This window comes from Rhea americana, unplaced genomic scaffold (genome assembly GCF_003343005.1).
Source record: "Rhea americana isolate MKP2758 unplaced genomic scaffold, rheAme1 scaffold_37, whole genome shotgun sequence".
In the NCBI taxonomy this organism is placed as follows: Eukaryota; Metazoa; Chordata; class Aves; order Rheiformes; family Rheidae; genus Rhea; species Rhea americana.
Genome location: NW_028186501.1, coordinates 719,871 through 738,978, shown reverse-complemented (window position 1 = coordinate 738,978; position 19,108 = coordinate 719,871). Strand labels below are relative to the sequence as shown.

Here is a 19,108-nt window from a genome sequence, read left to right as displayed (position 1 = left end):
GACATCAAGAACTTGGGACTTGAAGAAAGCAATACTCAAGCTAATGAAAATCTGCAATGTGTGGGACACCAGATACTGACCTCTTCCTCTCCCCAGCAACCCTATTCTCCCTTTGGTAGCTGGTAACTGAACACAGAAGCCAGCGTTCGGGAAGGCAGCACCCGCGAGAAACCCCATGGCCTGAGATTAATAAGGAAAGCGATCGTGCCCTATGATAGGGTTTTGCTCTGAAAACAACAGGACTTAAGTAGTCCAGTGTTTTCAGTGCTGTTCAGAACAAACAGAAATAGCCTTTATTGGCACCTTGAAAAGCAGGTGGAAGCTTACACATCATTTCTCTTTCCTTAGTTTGTTCCATCATTAGCAGATATTAGACAGCTTCAGACAGATCAGTCTAGTGCACCTCATGACCAAACGATATGCAATGCATGTTTTCTCTCCTGCTTCAAGTATTTTGCCCTGAATCAGAAAGGCCATTTTAAAAATTAACATTAGGAAAAACAATCAGGCTGTGGTGCATTTAGACTTCTAAACCATGATGTATTTCTAGCTGCCAGGTGTTCTAATGAGCACTTATTTCCAAGTGTTTTATTTCCTGGCTTGATCCTGTTTAATTTTTCTCAAGCCACCAAAGCAAAAATAAATAAATAAATAAACCCACACAGTTAAAACACCAAGCGTCTCACCTAAATTAACAAAACTCAAATTAGCTATGGGATAAAAATCTGAAAGAGCAAACAGTCTTTGGAAGAGCCATCACTCATCCCTTTCCTCCCCTCCAGCCCCTTCAGTATGGAACAAGTCAGTCTGTGCCATATGGAAGTTGCTGCAAACTGCAGATGCCACAGAACTTTTCTCCCAACTACAACACAGTCCAGAATTCTGTGAGAAAAAGGATATCTTTATATCTCCCTTCTCCACAACAAATTCTGGGAATGAGAAATTCCATATTTTTCCCCACTCAAGCAAAGATTTGACCCCAAATATTTAACCTAGATATAACAGAATAGCCCAGAGATGAGTGAGCTCATATGTATATTTATAAAGATTTTTATCTTATCTACTGCCCAATAGAGTTACTGCAATTAATTTATGTAACTATATATTTTAAAAGTAATAGCTGTAGATTTTTTAAGTTTTTCAAGTTTTTTTGTCTTAAGTCTTGATATCTCAACTGTTTTAAAAGTAACATTTCAAAATACTCAGAAAAATCTGCAATCAGACACCAAAGTGGAGAGATGAGGACTTACCAAAAAGCTCCAGTGGAAGCTTGCATAAACTGACCACTTTCAGTAATTGTACCTGTTTCAAATAGCAGTTTCTGAACTCTTTACAACTTTCTCTTTGGACTAGCACACAAGAAACCTAAAAATGGTCACACTGGTGAAGACCATACCTTTAATAAAAGCAGATAAAAAATATTTATACTAAAGCCCCAACTTACATACAGTTTAAAGACAGTAGGAATCACTAAACAGGTAATTTACTTTGATCACCTACATACTAGACCATTAAATGTTGTCACCTTCTCTCTGTATTATACCCAGGAAACATTATTATGAAATGTTACAAACATGTTGTTATAAAGGGAGAAAATGACTATTTTTGTGTATGTTTAGAAACAGTAGAATATATAATCTTCCCTTATTAGGTGATGGGTAGGAGAATAAACAGAATATATACATTTGCTTTATTGTTCAAAGATACTTGTACAAGTTTAGTTATGCTTAATATTTTTTCCATGATGTGAAGCTCTTTTTTAAAAAAGATTTTTTTTTCAATTTAACATACTATTAAGGAAAAAAAAGTTTATTAAACAAAAAAAAGTTTTGTATTAATCAGAGATATTTATTTTGTATTTCTATAATTGAAAAGCAAAAGTTTAACATTTTAAGTTTTCAGAAGTTTACTTGTCTAAGTTTATAGCACGAATGTTTAGGTTTGTAGTCCGTAGATCAATTAAGTGAACTGGAGCTGAGCRGGTTACTGTACCTTATGCACTGAAGTGTAAATGACAGAACTGAGTTGCAGAATGAGTGCATTCAAAATTAGCTTACTATCATGGTGGGGGCAATAGGTGGAAAACACAGATCTTGATCAAGTGTTCAGTGCCAGGTGCGTGTATTATTCCATCCTGTAAAAACTATTGTGCTTACATTAAAACTGTTTTTGCATGAGACAGAAATTTTTATTTTCACTTTCATATTTCACACTTCTGTTTTACCAGTTGCCAACCTAGAACAAGCCATGTGGAAAAAGAAAGTTATTTGGTAGTGAGGACAGGGAACAAGGAGCTCAGCTCTGTTTCACTAGCCAAATTCCTGCTGATGTGGGATGGTAACGCGAGTTCCCAATTCCAGCCAGTCTGATCTAGAGCTACTATTTTCAATTACTGACATTCTTCATCTCCAATAGTAACCTACCATCAAACATAACAGTAGCGCTTAGCACCAAGTTTTAGAGGGGGAAGTGCTTAAGTGCTTTGAAATCTCTGAGTAAAAAGAGAGCAAGTCAGATTATTCCTATTTTAAACGGGACAGAAGTGAGTCACAGGCACAGTCACCATGCAGAGAAGGGAGGGAAACTCCTGTCCTGCTTCCAGTCTCACCTCTCACCGCTGCATTGTTACCACCCCTTTATTTTATCTTACTGCTATAAAATCTCTTAAGCTGCAGAATGATTTGGCCACTGTTGTTCCCCATCAATTAAAGTGTTCTGCACTACATTTTCGGATCACAGGTCTAGGCAAAGAACGCAACTTAGGTTCATACTTTCAAGCCATTGCTGCATCAGTAAACAGTTCTATTACTACACTGCAGAAAGAGCAAGTCACTGGGCATTATATCAGGGTGTAACATGCACAATGCGACAAGAAGCAGTAGGAATTCTGCTCTAAAGTACTCACGCATTTTATTTTTAAAAGCAAGGCATTTTGCATTGTGGGTGGCGAGGGAGAAGGAATGGATGGATAGAAAGAATCATGACTCAGGCTCCCTTGCTGGGAATTTTTTTAACTAGGGCATCTTCAACTAAGGGGGTAGCATTTACTTCACAGATCTGGGTCATAGCCCTTCTCTTCAGTTCTCGGGCCACTTGACAGACAGCAAAAGGCCAGCAGCAATAAACTGCTATCCAGTCTTCATAAACGGTCCCCTGGAACAACAATTAATACAGTTTTATACAGGTGAAATGACCAGCAACCAGCTTTTCCACTTCATCATGCATGCTTTATCACAATCACTCCACGAGAAAATGAATGCTTGGGCCAGATCCAGGTCTGATTCAAATAATTACCCTGGACTGACTCAGGTACAAGAGATACCTGATTTCAGTCCATGACCCAAGAGCATTTGCCAGCCACACTTTTAAAATAGAGAGGACTTGGATCTTGCAGGGTGCTGGACACCCACAAATCTTACTGGAGAGAAAGGTTTTAGGATATTCAGTACTGCACAAGCCCTTAACTGGAGTTTTTCAGCATAATTTGAAAGTGTTCTTTGCTCCCTGCCATCCTGATTACACAGTAATGTATGTTCTACAGCATCAGCTCTGGGCTATATAACTTTACAGCAACTACACAGATGCACATACAATCCTGTTCTTACAAAGTACTTTAAAAACATGAGTAGTTGCTTGGAGTTGGCATTCTATTATAAAGCAAATGCTACCTTTGCGTCAGTGCAAGAAAAAGGGTAATTCTTGAGAGTTGATGCATTACTTCTGCTTTAAAAAATGTATCAAGGTAACAGAACAGATTTTCAGATCAAAAAGGAATTTGGCTGTAGGATCCTGCAAAAGCCTGTGTGAACAGTGTAGGGGGTAGTGGGTGGAATCCATCTTCTCCAGGGCTGAGTCCCAAATGAACTTTTCACATTTGCGTCATTTCAACATCATCATTATTCAGTGCCACGCTCTAAAACATTAATGCAACTGGCTCTGTCCCCAGAAATGCAGCTACAACAGTGGGGCCTCTGGGGAACAAGGGTGCCTCCCATCATTACATAAGCTGAATAAAATCAATTTACAAAGCAAGAGTTCTCCATGTGCAAAGACTTACTTGTATTTTGTATCTCTCTCTGGCACCAACTCTTAACGCTAAGGTGGACCCCGGTAGCAGCGGGAAGCACGGGCACTCCCCGAAGCGCCTGGCCAGGCTGCATTCCAGGCACGGGCTGCACAGGGCTCCGCAGGCGCCTGCCAACAAGCACAGTCACGGGGCGAGCGCTGCCGCCTCGCCTGCAGCGGCGCGGCGGACACAGCCGGATAACCAAAATTCGTAGGGTACTAGACAAGAAAAATCCCAGCTGAATTATCAGATCCCCAGTAGATTTATGGTAGAGGAGAAGGTGGTTTTTCACCATCTTTTTCCATCCTACCAGTAACCTGGGTTCTGCTTCCTCTTCCCTCTCCCCTTGTTCTTTGGATTCAGACATTTCCGAAAGATTTATGATGGTGATTACTATGACTGACACAATATGTCAGTTCTAATTACTAAGGTTTTTGAACTTTGCTGCCTTCCAATAAATGAACATACACAGTTCTCTATAGCAGTCTCATACCCAGAAATGGCACTTTTTAATCTTGAATTTACAGTAGTCAAGCCACATATGGTATAAATCTAATACTCTTTCAAAAGTAAATTTTATAACACTTTTTCTTTAAATAGTGAGAGCTATGTATACATACAGATACAGATTTATATACATCCCTCCATTTATTTCTATATATAAAAATATATAGTATAGTGTATGTATATTATATATACGTTTATATAAATAAAATAAAAATACGTATTTTATTTATATGCATGTATATATTTATATTTAGAATATTTATAGAATATTTTTATACATACATATATATATGTATGTATAAAAATATATATATTTATATATATATATATGTATATATATTTATATATATACACACACACACACTCCCTCAAAACCTTGCTTGAATTCCAACTAGTTTCTCATATTTATGGCAAATACTATATCCAACACTGGATTTAGTCCCCCCACACAATGGGTTCCAGGTATCAGCTCCACTGCCAGTTGAAATGGTGCTATTAACCAGATGAATGGAAAATTTTCTAACTGTGTCCCCAAGAGTAGTGAAGACAGACTTCAAAAATCTATGAAGCACTGTTCTAGGAAAAACAAAGGAGAAAGGGGTAAAATGCATCATCCTCAGAGTATCTAATAAGACAATGCTGACTCTTATTTGGATATGTCAGTTTTCTCTCTCTCTATTTTTGCCTACGGTATATTCAATAATGTTTTGCTATCAGTCTCTTGCAATTCATTTAAATCACCTTTGTTTGCAGCTCAGGAGTAAATACATCTAGGAAAACCTCTTTAGCAGAATTGAAGCTCCAGAATCTTTACTATAAAAATCACATTGTTCAACTCTGTTTTATGATAATACTGACAGTACTGTAAACAGTAATATTGTAATAATATAATACTTCCTGTCCTGTTAACCTCAGCTGTAAGTCCCTTTTTGTGAAATTCCTGTAGTATTTTGGTGATTTTTTTAAAAAAATACCAAAGGTTGGATAATAATAGGACCTCAACCCTCCCACCTAATTTTTGATGATGCAAAATAAATTAAAACACACTAAAGATGACACTTTTCATGTTGTAAAGAGCAGAGGTTTGGAGGTCAGAGATGTGCTCTCAGTTTAAAGTAACTAGTCCTTGCAATATGTTTTTTATGGCCCAATCGATCCAGCTAAAAACTGGAATCAGAAAAATCCATTATTTGGAAAAAGTGGACAGAAATATGCTTTTGCCTTCTTTTCTAGAGATCTCTGGAGTTGTTAAAGGTGCAAAATTGAAATTGTCCCCATCCAGAGTGGCATGGTTTGACTTCATGTGTGGACCCAATGCTCAGCTGGATTCTTCTCATAAAAAGAGAGAAAAAGAAGGGTGGCACTCCTACAGCCTAAGCTGTGTAACTGCCCTTTCGTTGTTTCAGGATCATCAGTCAGGTAGGCAACCGCATACACCTACTGCCACACACTTAGCCAGATGTTAGAGATCTTTCTCCATCAAATAAGTAGTTCAGCTTTTAAAGTGGTATTGGAATAAAAACCAGAGAACTATTTTCAGAAAGCAGTATCAAAGTGCTCTGCGCCTTTGAATCCAACTCATATCCTTCATGCAAATTATGGATGATGTTTTTTTCCTCCTAACATGTGACGACAGACAGATAAAAAATCTAGAGGAAAGTAACGTGAGCCCCTCTACCCAAATTAAAGACAGGGAGAAAAGGATAAAAAAAACAGTTTGTTAATAAAAAGATAAAACATCAAAAGAAAAAAAAATCCTGCTATTAGTTACATATCTTCTGTTTAATGGATCAGGAATTACTTAAACAGTTACTTTTTAAAGATCAGAAGAACAATAATGAATTCCCCTTTATACCACAGACACGAGAGGTAGGTTCATTTTTCATTTTTAGCCAATGTTCACACACATTAATGTAATACTTGCTGATTAAGTATCTGCTTTGCATTCTGTTTTCAGTAAAAACCACCTCCCCTTGATCAGAGATAGCAGGAAGCTCTCTCCAGCATGGCCTGCACAAGGAGGACAACGTAGAATCCCCCCAACAGGGAAAAGCACTGCTAACAACTGCAAGCGAGTGCAGGTGCTGTGGGTTAGTGATCCTTGATGGGTCAGATGGAAGACTTGGTGAACGCTATCCAACCCTCCTTAGATCGTCCAATGCAACAGCTGATTACTAGGACGCTATGGGCAGATGAGGCAACAAGAAATCACTTCACAGCCCCTCCTTAGCAGCAAGGAAGGAACTTACCCATTGCATCTCAGGCTTAACATTGCTTACAGCTAAATAAATGAAGGAAAACCACAATCATCTTCCACCAGTTACCTTACCTAGCCTGCCATATTTTTGAGACTCAGAGAAATCAATCCCACAGAAAATAGTAAGTTGGAAACAAAGATTTTTAAATCCTTTAATTTAACCAGATTTAGAGAGAAGAAGGAAAAAGGGTCATAGGTCTACCACCTATCTGTTTATCTCCATAGCAACAGGAGAAAATCTAGACACTTCCTCCTGAATGTCATGACACAAATAACCAGAGTCCACAAGCAGGGGAAGTGCTATTTTTCACAAATGATCAATGGGGAACCCGAGAAGCAGCCACAAGATGAGTTTAGCTTTAGCCAAGGGTGGTGGTCAAGTCTGCCCAATGCACAGGTTCCTGTGGCCTCTCTTCAGTAGCAGCACTCACACGACCRCGCAGAGATGCCTGATCCAATCGGAAACCAAACCCAAAAGTAAAGCTCAGTTTTTAGTTGGCTCAGACCTTGAGACTGGTGGAGTGGAGAAATGCACAGAGATGGGAGAGATGCACTGACAATCTGAGGTGCTGCTTTGCCAAGAGTCGCAACATCTAAATACCACGTCTGGCTCAGAGCCGAATCCGCACTCTCGAGCTGCGTACATCCTTATGCAGCCAGACAGATGAGACAGACATTTCACACTGGGCATCAAGACCACCAATCGGAGACTGCCTGAAGCATCTGAAGCTGAAGAGAGGGAGATGTTTAAAATCCCATTCTCAGAGGCTTGGATGTCTAATTCATGGATTCAAGAAAACATTCCTCAATTCCCATGTAATTGCCCTTTTCTACAGCTTTGTGTTTCCAAAGAAAAATGGTGGTTTCACAGACAGCAACATCTAAATCAGCATGTACAAGCTGCCCTGTTTTCATGAAAGAGAAGACCCTCTGGTCTACCTACTGGACAGGACATCTTACAGGAACCAAAGAAATRGAGCTTTCAGGCACTCTGCAGAGTTAGGAGACAAGCACTATTCGTGACTCAACCAGTGACTCACCAACTACTTATCAATAAACTGTATAATCCATCTAGACTTTTAGTTTCTCCACGTGCAATCCAGATTCATAAAATCCATCCCAACTTAAGAGTCAAGAAAAGTACTTCTGTAAGCATTATGAAGTAAATACAGACTCACCTGTACTACAAGTACATCTTTGGCATATTCATCACATTACTCAAGTCACAACAGAGCATCTGATCTTCAGGTCCTAGAGTCTTACCTACATTCAGCTTGATTTGAATTTGTTATTATCTCAATATTTCTCTGCTTCAGGAACAACAGATGCATTCAAGGAATAACAAAAGAAAGCCATGTAAACTCTTACAAATTTTCTTGTCGCTGCAGACATCAAAGAGACCAGTGCTCCAGTCTCCGCCAGTCCACATAACTCTTGTGATAGCAGACATGCCAACCTTGCTGGTTGGCTGCGTTGTCACAGGCTCTCCAGCCTTCTTGCTGCACATCAGGAAGAAAGATAAATATTAATTAATAATAATAATTGAATGTTAAAAGCTAGAAACCTATTCACAGCACAGATCTCCTACACTTATGATAATGTAACAAATCAGTCAGGATTTCCCTGGAAGGGACTTCCAAGGGCTGTGCTACTGATAATGATTTTTTTCCAAGAGTGAGAATTTTTTTGCTTGCATGCTGGTGTAGCTCACTCTCTTTTGGAGAACGTGAAACTTGACTGCCAACCCATAGTATTACAGTAGACAACTAATTTAACAGGCCATGTCTGTGCTGCTGCTGTAAGACCTGAAGCACAGAAGAGGCAACACAAGGAGGATGAGTGGAAAGGGGAGGCTGAGGATGCCTTTAGTCCTCCTTTTACATTAACTAGACCAATGCAAACAGCCCAGCTGTACAATAGGATGAGCGTTTACCACTATCACACAAATACTTCAAGGACTCATCAGTAGTAGTAGCGATCCTTTGAAAATGCAAAGGACTGTATATCAACTGTATCAGCTATATGATTTTTATTTAAATATATTTTATACTAGATTTATAGTGTCAGCCAAGGAACAGGCACCTAACTTTACTCCTTACTTTACACCAGAAAGAAAAWTTGTCCCATCTTCAGGTGTTATCAAGGAAAGAATAAATGGTGACTGGATCTCAGACAAAGAAATACTCATCCTATAAACGGAGCAGTGGCTTTCAACAAGGAGTGGAAAAAATAGATGCCTCTCTCTATTCACAAAAATCCAAATGAACTAAATAGCGACGRCATCGCAACACTCCGGGTCTTGATGTCACAGTAGTTTCCAACAGCAGGAGAATGATGGTATTTGAAACAGTCCTGCAGCAATACAGCAACAGTAACACAAGAAATCAGTTAATTCTTTCAAGTAGAAATGACCTGTAGCCTGCTCCAGTTCACTGCTGGTTAAAGGCTCTAAAATTTTTTTATTGAATCAACTTTGAAGGACAAAGATAAATCAACTAGACAAGAAATTAAGTGCTGTTTTAACAATTCTGTAAGGCAGCCAAGAACACTCTTCATTTAAAGCTTTCCTTTCTAAAATCCTACCAGTTAGTCAAATAAGATGACCCAGTACTTTGCTAATACCATGGGAAATCCATCATACTAGGTGGGTTTTTTTTGGTCTTGTTTTAAACAGAAATTGGTCAAGTATCAGTATAACGTGCACATTGTTCACACCAAAGGACAAGTTTCATGTCTTTTATCAAAGGTCTCCCRCATTGCTCTTGATGATGTGAACTCATTTTTGGCAGGATACAYGCAGAAGACAACTTGACCTGAAATTGCAGGTTCTCTTGCATGTCATGAGACAGGCAGTCGAGCTCTATCAAAGATGTACTCACTTCTCTTTAGAGAAATCTGCAAAGGAAAAAAGTCTACTTTCCATTTTGAATCTATTTTTAGATTGCTGAAATTGCAGTGTAATTTCAGATTTCATGCAGTTTGTCTTGCCATTAAGTGATGCAGGTGAGGCCACTTGCTGCTCCACTGAACCTTTTAACTTTACTTTAATAAGTGTTATTCGTATCTCATAACGTTTTAGAAAGAAAAGTATGTGTTCCTGGATAGAGGAAAATTGAAGCACATACAAATTAAAGGAAATATCCTACAGCACTATAGCAGGATACTGGAAGAGCCAGAAAACTAAAGCAAGAGGACTATTTTTTACTCTATAACTGCAAAATTATGTACTTCAAAATCTTGCTCAATTGAAAACAAAAAAAACATGAAGTGAAAAAAAAAAATCCAGTTTCCTTTCCAGACTTCCCTAACCAAAATCATAACAGGAAGACAAATAAGGCCAGAATTTCGTTAGTAATGCAGGGAATCCAATACTAGAAAAAAATCTCTTTATCCTGTCACTAGCTTTTCTTGGCCAGAAAATGCACAGGAACCAGCACAGCAGTGACATCTCCTGGAAGTCAACAAAAAACTGTAGGGGAAAAAAAAAAGTTTATTAGCTCCATCTTGCTCATTAAAAAAAATTAATTTGTCTGAACTACTAGAACATTGAAAGAGTGAGAAATACTATCTTTAACTTTTCCATTACAGGAGAAAAAAATGCAGACACACACAGACACCACACTTACAAACCAGCTCTATAAAACATCAACATGAGATTCTCTTTGCTCTTTAGACAACTGCTAATGAAAAACAATACACATTACCACAGATCACGGAACAGTAAAGAAGCAACATTTACTGTTCTAAGAGTTTGAACTAAATTTTATCTGCTCAGATTATCTGTTTGCTGGTTTAATCGATACATTAGATTTTTTCAATGTCCTGCTTATCAGAACTAACAAAAGTGCTTTCATTAAGCTTTCATTCACTGCTTTCTGTGGAGCAGTGGTGATCAGAACGCACACGCTTGGGAAGAGCATCGACCTAGAACTTCCACTTGGCTACCAACGGTCATATAAGGTGCTTAATTCTACAACTTACTGGTTCTGCCACTGTTCATCCAAAATTTTAGCCTTCTACTTTAGACGTTAGAGAGAAGACCTGGCATCTACCTTGATAAATCTGAAAAAAAATAATGCCTATTATATGTCCCCTCTAACAGAGATGTCTATTTTCAGTTATGGAGCTGAATTTGCTTAGAAAAAAGTCAAACAAGCAGCAATATTCAAGAACCTGATAATGCACCATAAACCAGATTTGCTGGAGAGACTACAGATCAGCAGTTTGAGAGAAAGTGCTTGAGATGGAAATTCATATTTTGATTGCTCCTACACCTTTCTCCTACAGCAAGAGATTTTTCTAGAGCCAAATAGTTAAATAAGGGCACTGTGGAGATATCTGCAATGCCAAAGAGAAATYAAAAATATTTCCTTTCTTTAGCTGTATAGAGTTTGTTTCTTCAACAACACTTGTCCTCGGCTATGTAATTAAAAGGTCGCTTATGCTGTCACTTATGTAAAATGACAGCAACATATCATGGCATGAGCTGCAGACAGGAAAAAGTGTATCTTGCTAACCAGAAATAAGCACCTTGAATTTGCCGAGAAAATTAGGTACATGGGCATGAGGACTATCTGCAGAAAACAGAGGAAAAGGAGCAGGTTAGTGGCAGTTTTAAGTGAGACATGATTCTAGGCGATGCAAATAAAGCAGAACCGCRCTATGCAACTTTATGCGGAGAGAACACAATGGAAAGCCGGTTACTTCTTTTCTCACCAGAACTCAACAGACTGCCACTAAATAACCAAACCTATTTGTGTGTACTGCACTGTTAGCCTTGCTAGCTTTATATGCTGCCAGAAATATTTACAGGCTGTGTCAGAGATTACCACAAACTGCCTTCCTGCTGCAGGCTGGGGAGCAGAAGTGAAAGAACTGATGATGATGTCTGCAGTGTTTAAGTGCCTCACCAATGTGGCACTGTATAAATTCCTGTCCAGGAGCTTTTGCGTTCACATTCCTCCAACATTATTCCTAGCCTACTTTAGAAGCTTTTGCTCCCTCTTTCCTCTCCATCTCTGTTCTCACAGAGATGCTAGGAGGCAGCCTGGTTGTCTCCTAGAACTGCAGCAAAGTACTAGAAGAATGAGGGAACCGCTTTCACTTTCAACTCTTTACTCTACACTGGAAATCAAGTAATTTAAAGAGCAAATAATTTTCAGAGATGATAATTTAGTGTGAAAGAACCACATACAGAAAAATGGAGATAGATCTCCTGTTCACTTTGAAAGTCCCCTGCTTTTTGTAAGAGGAGTTCTGGAAGTCTGTGCTAGGGCAGCACTAACACAGACATTTCACCATTACACTCAGAAGACAAGCTCTGAGGCCTAATGAAAACAGCCATGCATGAGAGGTAGTGCAGGATTTACCTTTTTGGCTTTGTGTTTCTTCATGAAACTACTAGCCTGGTACTTGCCTCTGCTTCAATGTCATCGTACCACAATTTCTTCCCAAGTTCAAGTGGCTGCTGGTGAAAGGAAGTAATCTTATCAGCTATGCCTGGTACCAATAGCTCAAGGGAAACAAGGCCATGCTACAACCAGTGGGCTTTACTCCAAAGAGCTGCACTAAGAACACTGGCTGTCCATCAGGAAATAAAATGCATCTRGGGACAAGCCTATCTGAACCAGCAAGCAGACACCTCTGCCAATCACAAATGTAGCACTTACCTGTTGATATTCCAAAAATTTAAAAGGTCTGTCAAGATTCTGGTTATGGTTGACAGTTGTTCTGAGATTCTGCAGCAGAAGCAGTATATAAACATGAATTTTCCACCTGCTAATCCCTAGATACTAGGCCTATTACATGCTGCTCTAGACTATGGGCTCATCTTTTTTCTCTTGATAAGTAAACCTTTTTAGAGAATGAGTATTTGCTTAGTGGGACTGTAGAGGATGAGCAAAARAGAATTGTACACGTACTTGTATATTTTCCAAAAAAACCACTGCCTTTTCAAAGGAGATAATAAAGGGAAGGGCAGAAAGTGGCACACCCAACAGTATCTGGCCTTGTCAGTATGGCAGTCTTACGCTACTCCCTTTCTTTCCACCAACATAACACCTTATTAGAGGAAGTTCAAATGTTACACTGTATGCAGCAGCAGGAGTTGTGAAACTGGCAAAGTGCAGTTGTGCAGAACAAAGTATGCTGCTTGTCACCAGTCACCTTTATGAATTTCCACAGAAAAGTTTTGTTTGTGCTGACTCATGACTAAAAAAAGTAGGGGGAGTGAAGCAACCTTAGAGATCTGAAATTACCAGAAACAATTACAAYTTAAAATCTATGAAAAGAACACTTAAACCTTTCCACTTAAAATATATTTGCAAATACTTTTACAAAGGAAGGAATAAGTCTGGTTTTAACAACAYTTTGCTACAGGCACTTCATAACCATTTCTATTATAAGAGTTGAAAAGCACTGAAACTTTCATATTCAACTTTTGCTTAAGAGTTCTTCAGCATGGAATTATTTCTGAACTGCTAGTTCATATAAAATGCCCTAGTTGTGTTCAAAGTCACTCCAGTCACTGAAAAGACAAATATAGAAGTGTTCAAGCAAATTTTCCCTCTCCATTTATTATACAAGATCTACAATCATGTTCTATAGACGGGTCATAGCGTATTTGGAAGGGAGAGGGATTCTGCACGAGGAATTCTGAAAACACAGGTCACAGCTGAAGAGGAAAATTTGTCATGTTAACAGCTGGGAAATTTGTTTTTTTTTCCAAAAAGAACCAAATGGCAGGAAGAAAATAATTTTATTATATCCATGTCTAAAAGAGTAAGGGGTGAACTTACATGTGAAATAAGGTTGTTTGGGTTTTCTCTTAAAAAAAACCTCATCTTGGTTCATTACAGATGCTTTCAAAGTAACTACGAACTTTCTTAATATCAGTGATCAAGCCAGATATGTGCCAATTTAATGAACTAGATAAACAATTGTGTCACCAACATCCTTTGTCAGACCATTCTCAGTAACACAAACACGCTTCTCAGCCAGGTCAATATGGAAAATTGCTTGCTCTAGAATAGGAGTTTTCTCTGCTTCTTCTTTACCAAGAACTGGAACACGACGGGGTCCAAGTACAGGATCATCAAACCTCATCAGTTTCACTTTAGAGAGATCTACAATAAAAAAAAAAACCACTGCTAATTAAGTTACAGATTCTACATACAGACTGAATTAATCAAAACAATGCTTAATAGAAAAATACTTAGCACTTCTGAAACTCCTCCAAGGAAATAAACTCTCCAAGAAACAACATGCAAGTTAAGATTTACACTCACTAAAAAGATRTCATTCAGTAGCTGCACAGCAAGTTACCAGTAGAAACTAGGATAAAAACAAACATGAATACCAACTCCTAATGCCATATCCCAAGCAGTATATTTGCCTTAGTTATTTTTGTGATAGCTCTAAGTAACTGAACAGTTTGTCTCCTTTGCTGAGAAACAAATTTCAGAAATTGAGAGAAGGAAGAAGGTGAGAGCTGTTTGAAGTACTCTTCCCTTTTAAAATTCACACAAATAAAAGATTGCTAATCAAAGTTACTAGGAAGCCTGGCATCTTTCAGCCAAACCTTCCTCTAAGTGCAACCTTTTACTACTTGTGCACCAACAGAACAGTGACATCTCCTGGAAATAGAGTGAGAAAGAATCACTGTTTAATCTCTCACTTGTTTCCAACCATTTAAAAACATCCAGTTAGCAGAATGCTAGTAAATTTGTATATAGTTACAATTCATTTCCCCACTCCTGTTTTGCTATGCACATTATCGTACATTCCTCCCTCTGAAGCTCTGAGGTACTATTTAAGTGTGTGTCATCAATACATAGTTGTCTTTGTTCCACAGATAAACATTAAAATAAACACAAGCTGTTAAAAGATACAGAAAGAAAAGAAACTTAGCTGTCACAAGCTTCTGGGTCAAGTCCAGTATTCCTTTTATACCTAGCTGTCAGCCTACAGTGGTTCAGATTGATTTTTAATTCCTGGATTCTCCAACAAAAGCACAGTTGCACTTCCTTTAAGAAGGCTATTTTCTTTCATTATACTGACTGGAAACTTAAAGTTTATTTCAGTAGTATCTTTGACACAGAACTATAGGAAAATAGAATTTCATGGCAAAATACCTTCCAAGCAGGTGGAGAAAAAGGAATACTAAAGTTAGCAATGAGTAGACTAAAACAAATAAAAACAAAAAATATTTCAGCACAAAAATTGAAAAAACACCCTCTTAAATACTTCCATTTACAAAGAAGTTCCTCAGATTGTCAAGATACCACAAACAATTAAATCAAATGTAGTAGCACTAACAGGTAGCCTTTATTCCAACTGCAACAAAGCAAAAGACAAGAAACTGAGGCTGAAATTCTCAATGCCATGCAGTGATGTGGTGACAAAGATGGTAGTAGATAGCAGCATCTCTCCCCTTCTGTCCTGTCAGTGCGTACCATGTCTTAAGTACTTGCATGGTAGAATAAAACCCCTGCATAAAATTACTGGACAGAAAACTATTTAGAAAGCAAAGCATGAAGAGACAAGTGCTAATTACAGGCAGGATCCCTTAAAACAATCCTAGGATTCTCACAGATTCCTCTCACACACACATATGGACACCATCYCCCATCCACCAAACCCTGTGAAGGTTACTGCGATAGAATTCAAGTTCCCAAACCATAGTACACCRGACATTTCAGAGTGTTACAAGTGCCTTAAGCAGATACGCCAGTTGCAAAAGCACCACCTCCAAGTTCCGTCTGGAGACCTTTACCTGAGCCATACAGTCACCACTATGGCTTCAGCTTCCGGTAAGGGAGCAGTGATGATTTGCTGCCAGACACAACAGCAAATTCTGGCTGCCTAACTGCTCTTGCTTGCATCTCCACTGCTGGAAACTAGCTATCAAGGGATAGAACAGATAGTTTCACAACAGCTTAAAAGCAAAATCTGGTTCACAAGTGACAAATGCATTTATCTTAATGCTTTCACAGTGGAGCTCACTATTGTCAGGGATTTGAGTGCTTTCACAGAAATTCTTCTATTACTTATTGTATCCTTCTCTTACCATTGTAGAATTCCAAATTTAAGAGCTGAAAATAAAGTATTAGTGCATTAGGAAAAYAGAAGTACAAAGGGAAGTGATTCTATTCTATGATTCTATGATAGCTAATGGGACTGAAAAGAATTACTGGCCATCTTGCACAGAAGTTACTAGCTCCAATTTAGAATACATCTACAGTAACTGAAAGGCTATTGAGCAATTCCAATTTTAAACAAACAGGTAATTTCTGTCCAGGTTCACAGTGGAAAATTGTTATGTGAGGAACCATSTAGCAGCTGGCATTGATAAGCAACTTCTTAAAAAAACTCAGAYGATTTTAAGACACACTATGAAAATAATTTCTGTCACAAAAGTTATATCCATGGATTAGGTATTACTAGATGCAAAACATGCAAGGAAGACTAACTATAGAAAGTTTTAAAATGTCAGCTTCATTCCTTTTCTAGACATGAATCCACTTTAGGCTAAATGGAAAAAAATTTTGGTAATTGCTTTCAGCTCCAGGGCACCAAAACAAAAGAGGCAGAAGTTATATATAACCAGTTAGGGCACCACACTCCTTTGGGGAATTCAAAGCACAAGGGGTAATACCACATGTATTAATTTGTGGCAGAAACTAGGTTTCAGTGTATCAGTGGCAGAATAAGACTAAATGATGAGGAAAAACCCATATTAAAGCCTGCTTATTTGCATATTATCTCTATTCTTATTCACCAGACAAAACTGTTTTGTTCTYTTCTAAGCATTTATAATAGTAGGGCAAACTTCCGCAGCTTTCTGTTTCCACTTCACTCCTGGAAACGTTAATTCAATCACAGCACGATGGATGCGCTCTCTGCTAGAGTTTTACCTTTGATTCCTCTGTCCATCTTCATTAAACGCCTAATCACTGTGTCCCTACTATCTCCTTGCCTGATTTCTATTTTTGTAGAGAAGTGGCCATTTGATGGTTGAGGGTTCACCAGAAACACAGATATGCTGGGCTGCAAGAAAGTTAACAAAAACRTTACAGGAAAATTTGCGTTTGCGGTTCAAGTCTCAGAGAAAACATGTAACTAAGAAGCAAATAAATATTCTCTAAGTATTCTAGATGGATAACCTTTCATTTAGAAACACTGACTACCAGCAATAGAATACAAGTACTTCCACAAATCTAAGAGTGTATTAGCTACAGTATATACATAAAATTGTTTAGGACATATTTAGAGAAATAAAATTAGCATTGTTGTAAAATACTAGGGTTAGAAATATTAACACACGATATACATCTATATTAATACATACTGTTACATAATATCACTTAATTTTACACACAATTCATTCTTTCAAGACTCCATGACACTGCTGTAGCGATACTTTAAAAGGCTTTATTTTTACATAACTGAATGCATTTTATTAGCCCACTATAAATTAATAGATAAAACATTTAAAAATTAAAATTTGCTCCAGGATTTAGTGAAGTAGTAAAATGGAAGTTTATAATTCCTTAAATAGGGAGGATAAACAACATCACAACTTCAGTGTAACAGCAGCGAAGTGAAATTTAATCATACTGACCAGCAGAGTCTAGAATCATACACTATCATAGTCTTTCAATCACCACAGTTTAAAGATTTCAACCTTAAAAGAACCTTAAAACTATCACAGTCACATTTATAGTTCTATACAGAGAAAAAAGAATCATAACTGCTTCAGGTGTTTCTAGTTTTGAAGGGGTATTGGGTCAAAAAGAAGAAAAAAATCTATTTATCACAAAACTGATAAGCCAGGCAGTAGCAGTGTAAAGAATGCTTAGTGCTGTGTCATAATTTAGGATCATATCTTCAACCGAGAAGTAGTTGACTCTCTATACACCTTTATCACTTGACTGTTTTAGCAAAGGTAGGGATCAAGGTGTCAGTAAGACAGACATATGTTTATGCTATAGAACAACTTCTTCTAGGAACTGCATGAGAACAAAACTCCATGCACCATTTTCTGGAAAGCAGAATACTGGTGCCTTACTCCTTCATAACTGTAGCTTAACTTGAGCCATTAAGTTTGTTTCCAATGCTGAGCTATTGAGTCCTCCTACACAATGCCCATGCCTGATTAAAGTTTCCAAATAGCATGTCTAATTATTAAAAATTAAAGTTTCCACATATTTCCAATATCTGAATATCTGTTTACCTCAGTTCTGAATACAGAAAGTGGTTTTCCAGGACAGCAGTCTTCTTTTATTTTATCTTCTGCTTCAGAAGCAAACTTCACTTCAATATGATCCAGCTGTAGAAAGAGAGAAGGAAAAGAACAGATAGAAGTTGAATCATAAAAGAACTTACTTGGCCTCCAGAACAATTGTTTCATAGTCAGGTGGAAAGTAACATGCATTGACATAAGGCAACAATAGCAAACCCAATTCACAAAAATACCATTTGGAAGAGAGCTCTGAAGATCATCTACTTCCTGCTTGAAGTGGGCTTTAAACTAGGTAGGAGGGAGGGAGGGTGTCATACAGACAGGGTAGACAACAAAACACAAGTTAGGTTGAGGGGCCTCCAACAGGTGCATGCAGCTGGGGATGTGTGTTTGGGACCTGGCTATGGGGGATCCCCGTACAMMCTTCCCGGGAAACCTGCAGGCATGACTACCTCTTTGAAATGCCTGTACACCAATGCATGCAGCATGGGGAACAAACAGGAGGAGCTGGAGATCTGTGTGCGATCACAGGGCCATGATCTCATTGCAATCATGGAGACATGGTGGGATAGCTCACATGACTGGAATGCTGCCATGGATGGCTATGTGCTTTGTAGCAAAGATAGGCCAGGAAAGCGAGGTGGTGGAGTTGCTCTTTATGTGAGTGAGCAACTGGAATGCATCAAGCTCTGCCTAGGGGTGGAGGAGGAGGTGGTTGAGAGCTTATGGGTAAAGTTCAAAGGGCAGGCTAGCAYGGGGGACACTGTTGTGGGTGTCTACTACAGGCCACCCGRCCAGAAGAGAAAGTTGATGAGGCCTTCTATTAGACAGCTGGAGGTAGCCTCAAGATCACAGGCCCTGGTTCTCATGGGGGACTTCAATCACCCAGACATCTGCTGAAAGGATTACACAGGAAGGCACAAGCAGTCCAGTAGGTTCCTGCAATGCATTGATGATAACTTCTTGTCACAAATGGCAGAGGAGCCTACGAGGAAGGGTGTCCTGCTGGATCTTGTCCTTACCAACAGAGATGGAC

At 38.5% G+C, this 19,108-nt stretch overlaps 2 protein-coding genes across 2 annotated transcripts in view; both read right to left on the bottom strand.

Annotated features, from left to right (window-relative positions):
* Window positions 1-1,894: 1,894 nt before the first annotated feature.
* Window positions 1,895-13,297, bottom strand: PLAC8L1 (PLAC8 like 1). Its single transcript, XM_085312714.1, has 4 exons — window positions 8,930-13,297; window positions 8,199-8,329; window positions 4,058-4,194; window positions 1,895-3,153 (listed from the first exon to the last, which is right to left on the bottom strand). Exons 1-4 carry the CDS (start codon window positions 9,016-9,018, stop codon window positions 2,986-2,988), a joined length of 525 nt encoding a protein of 174 aa, XP_085168840.1. The 5' UTR covers window positions 9,019-13,297; the 3' UTR covers window positions 1,895-2,985.
* An 82-nt stretch (window positions 13,298-13,379) lies between these two features.
* LARS1 (leucyl-tRNA synthetase 1) overlaps window positions 13,380-19,108 on the bottom strand; it is a 36,743-nt gene continuing 31,014 nt past the window's right edge. The window contains exons 30-32 of the mRNA XM_085312713.1: window positions 18,064-18,159; window positions 16,745-16,877; window positions 13,380-13,954 (exon numbers count right to left, since the gene is read on the bottom strand). Of these exons, the coding sequence (XP_085168839.1) occupies window positions 13,749-13,954; window positions 16,745-16,877; window positions 18,064-18,159 (435 nt within the window). The 3' untranslated portion in view covers window positions 13,380-13,748. The remainder of the gene's footprint in view (window positions 13,955-16,744; window positions 16,878-18,063; window positions 18,160-19,108) is intronic.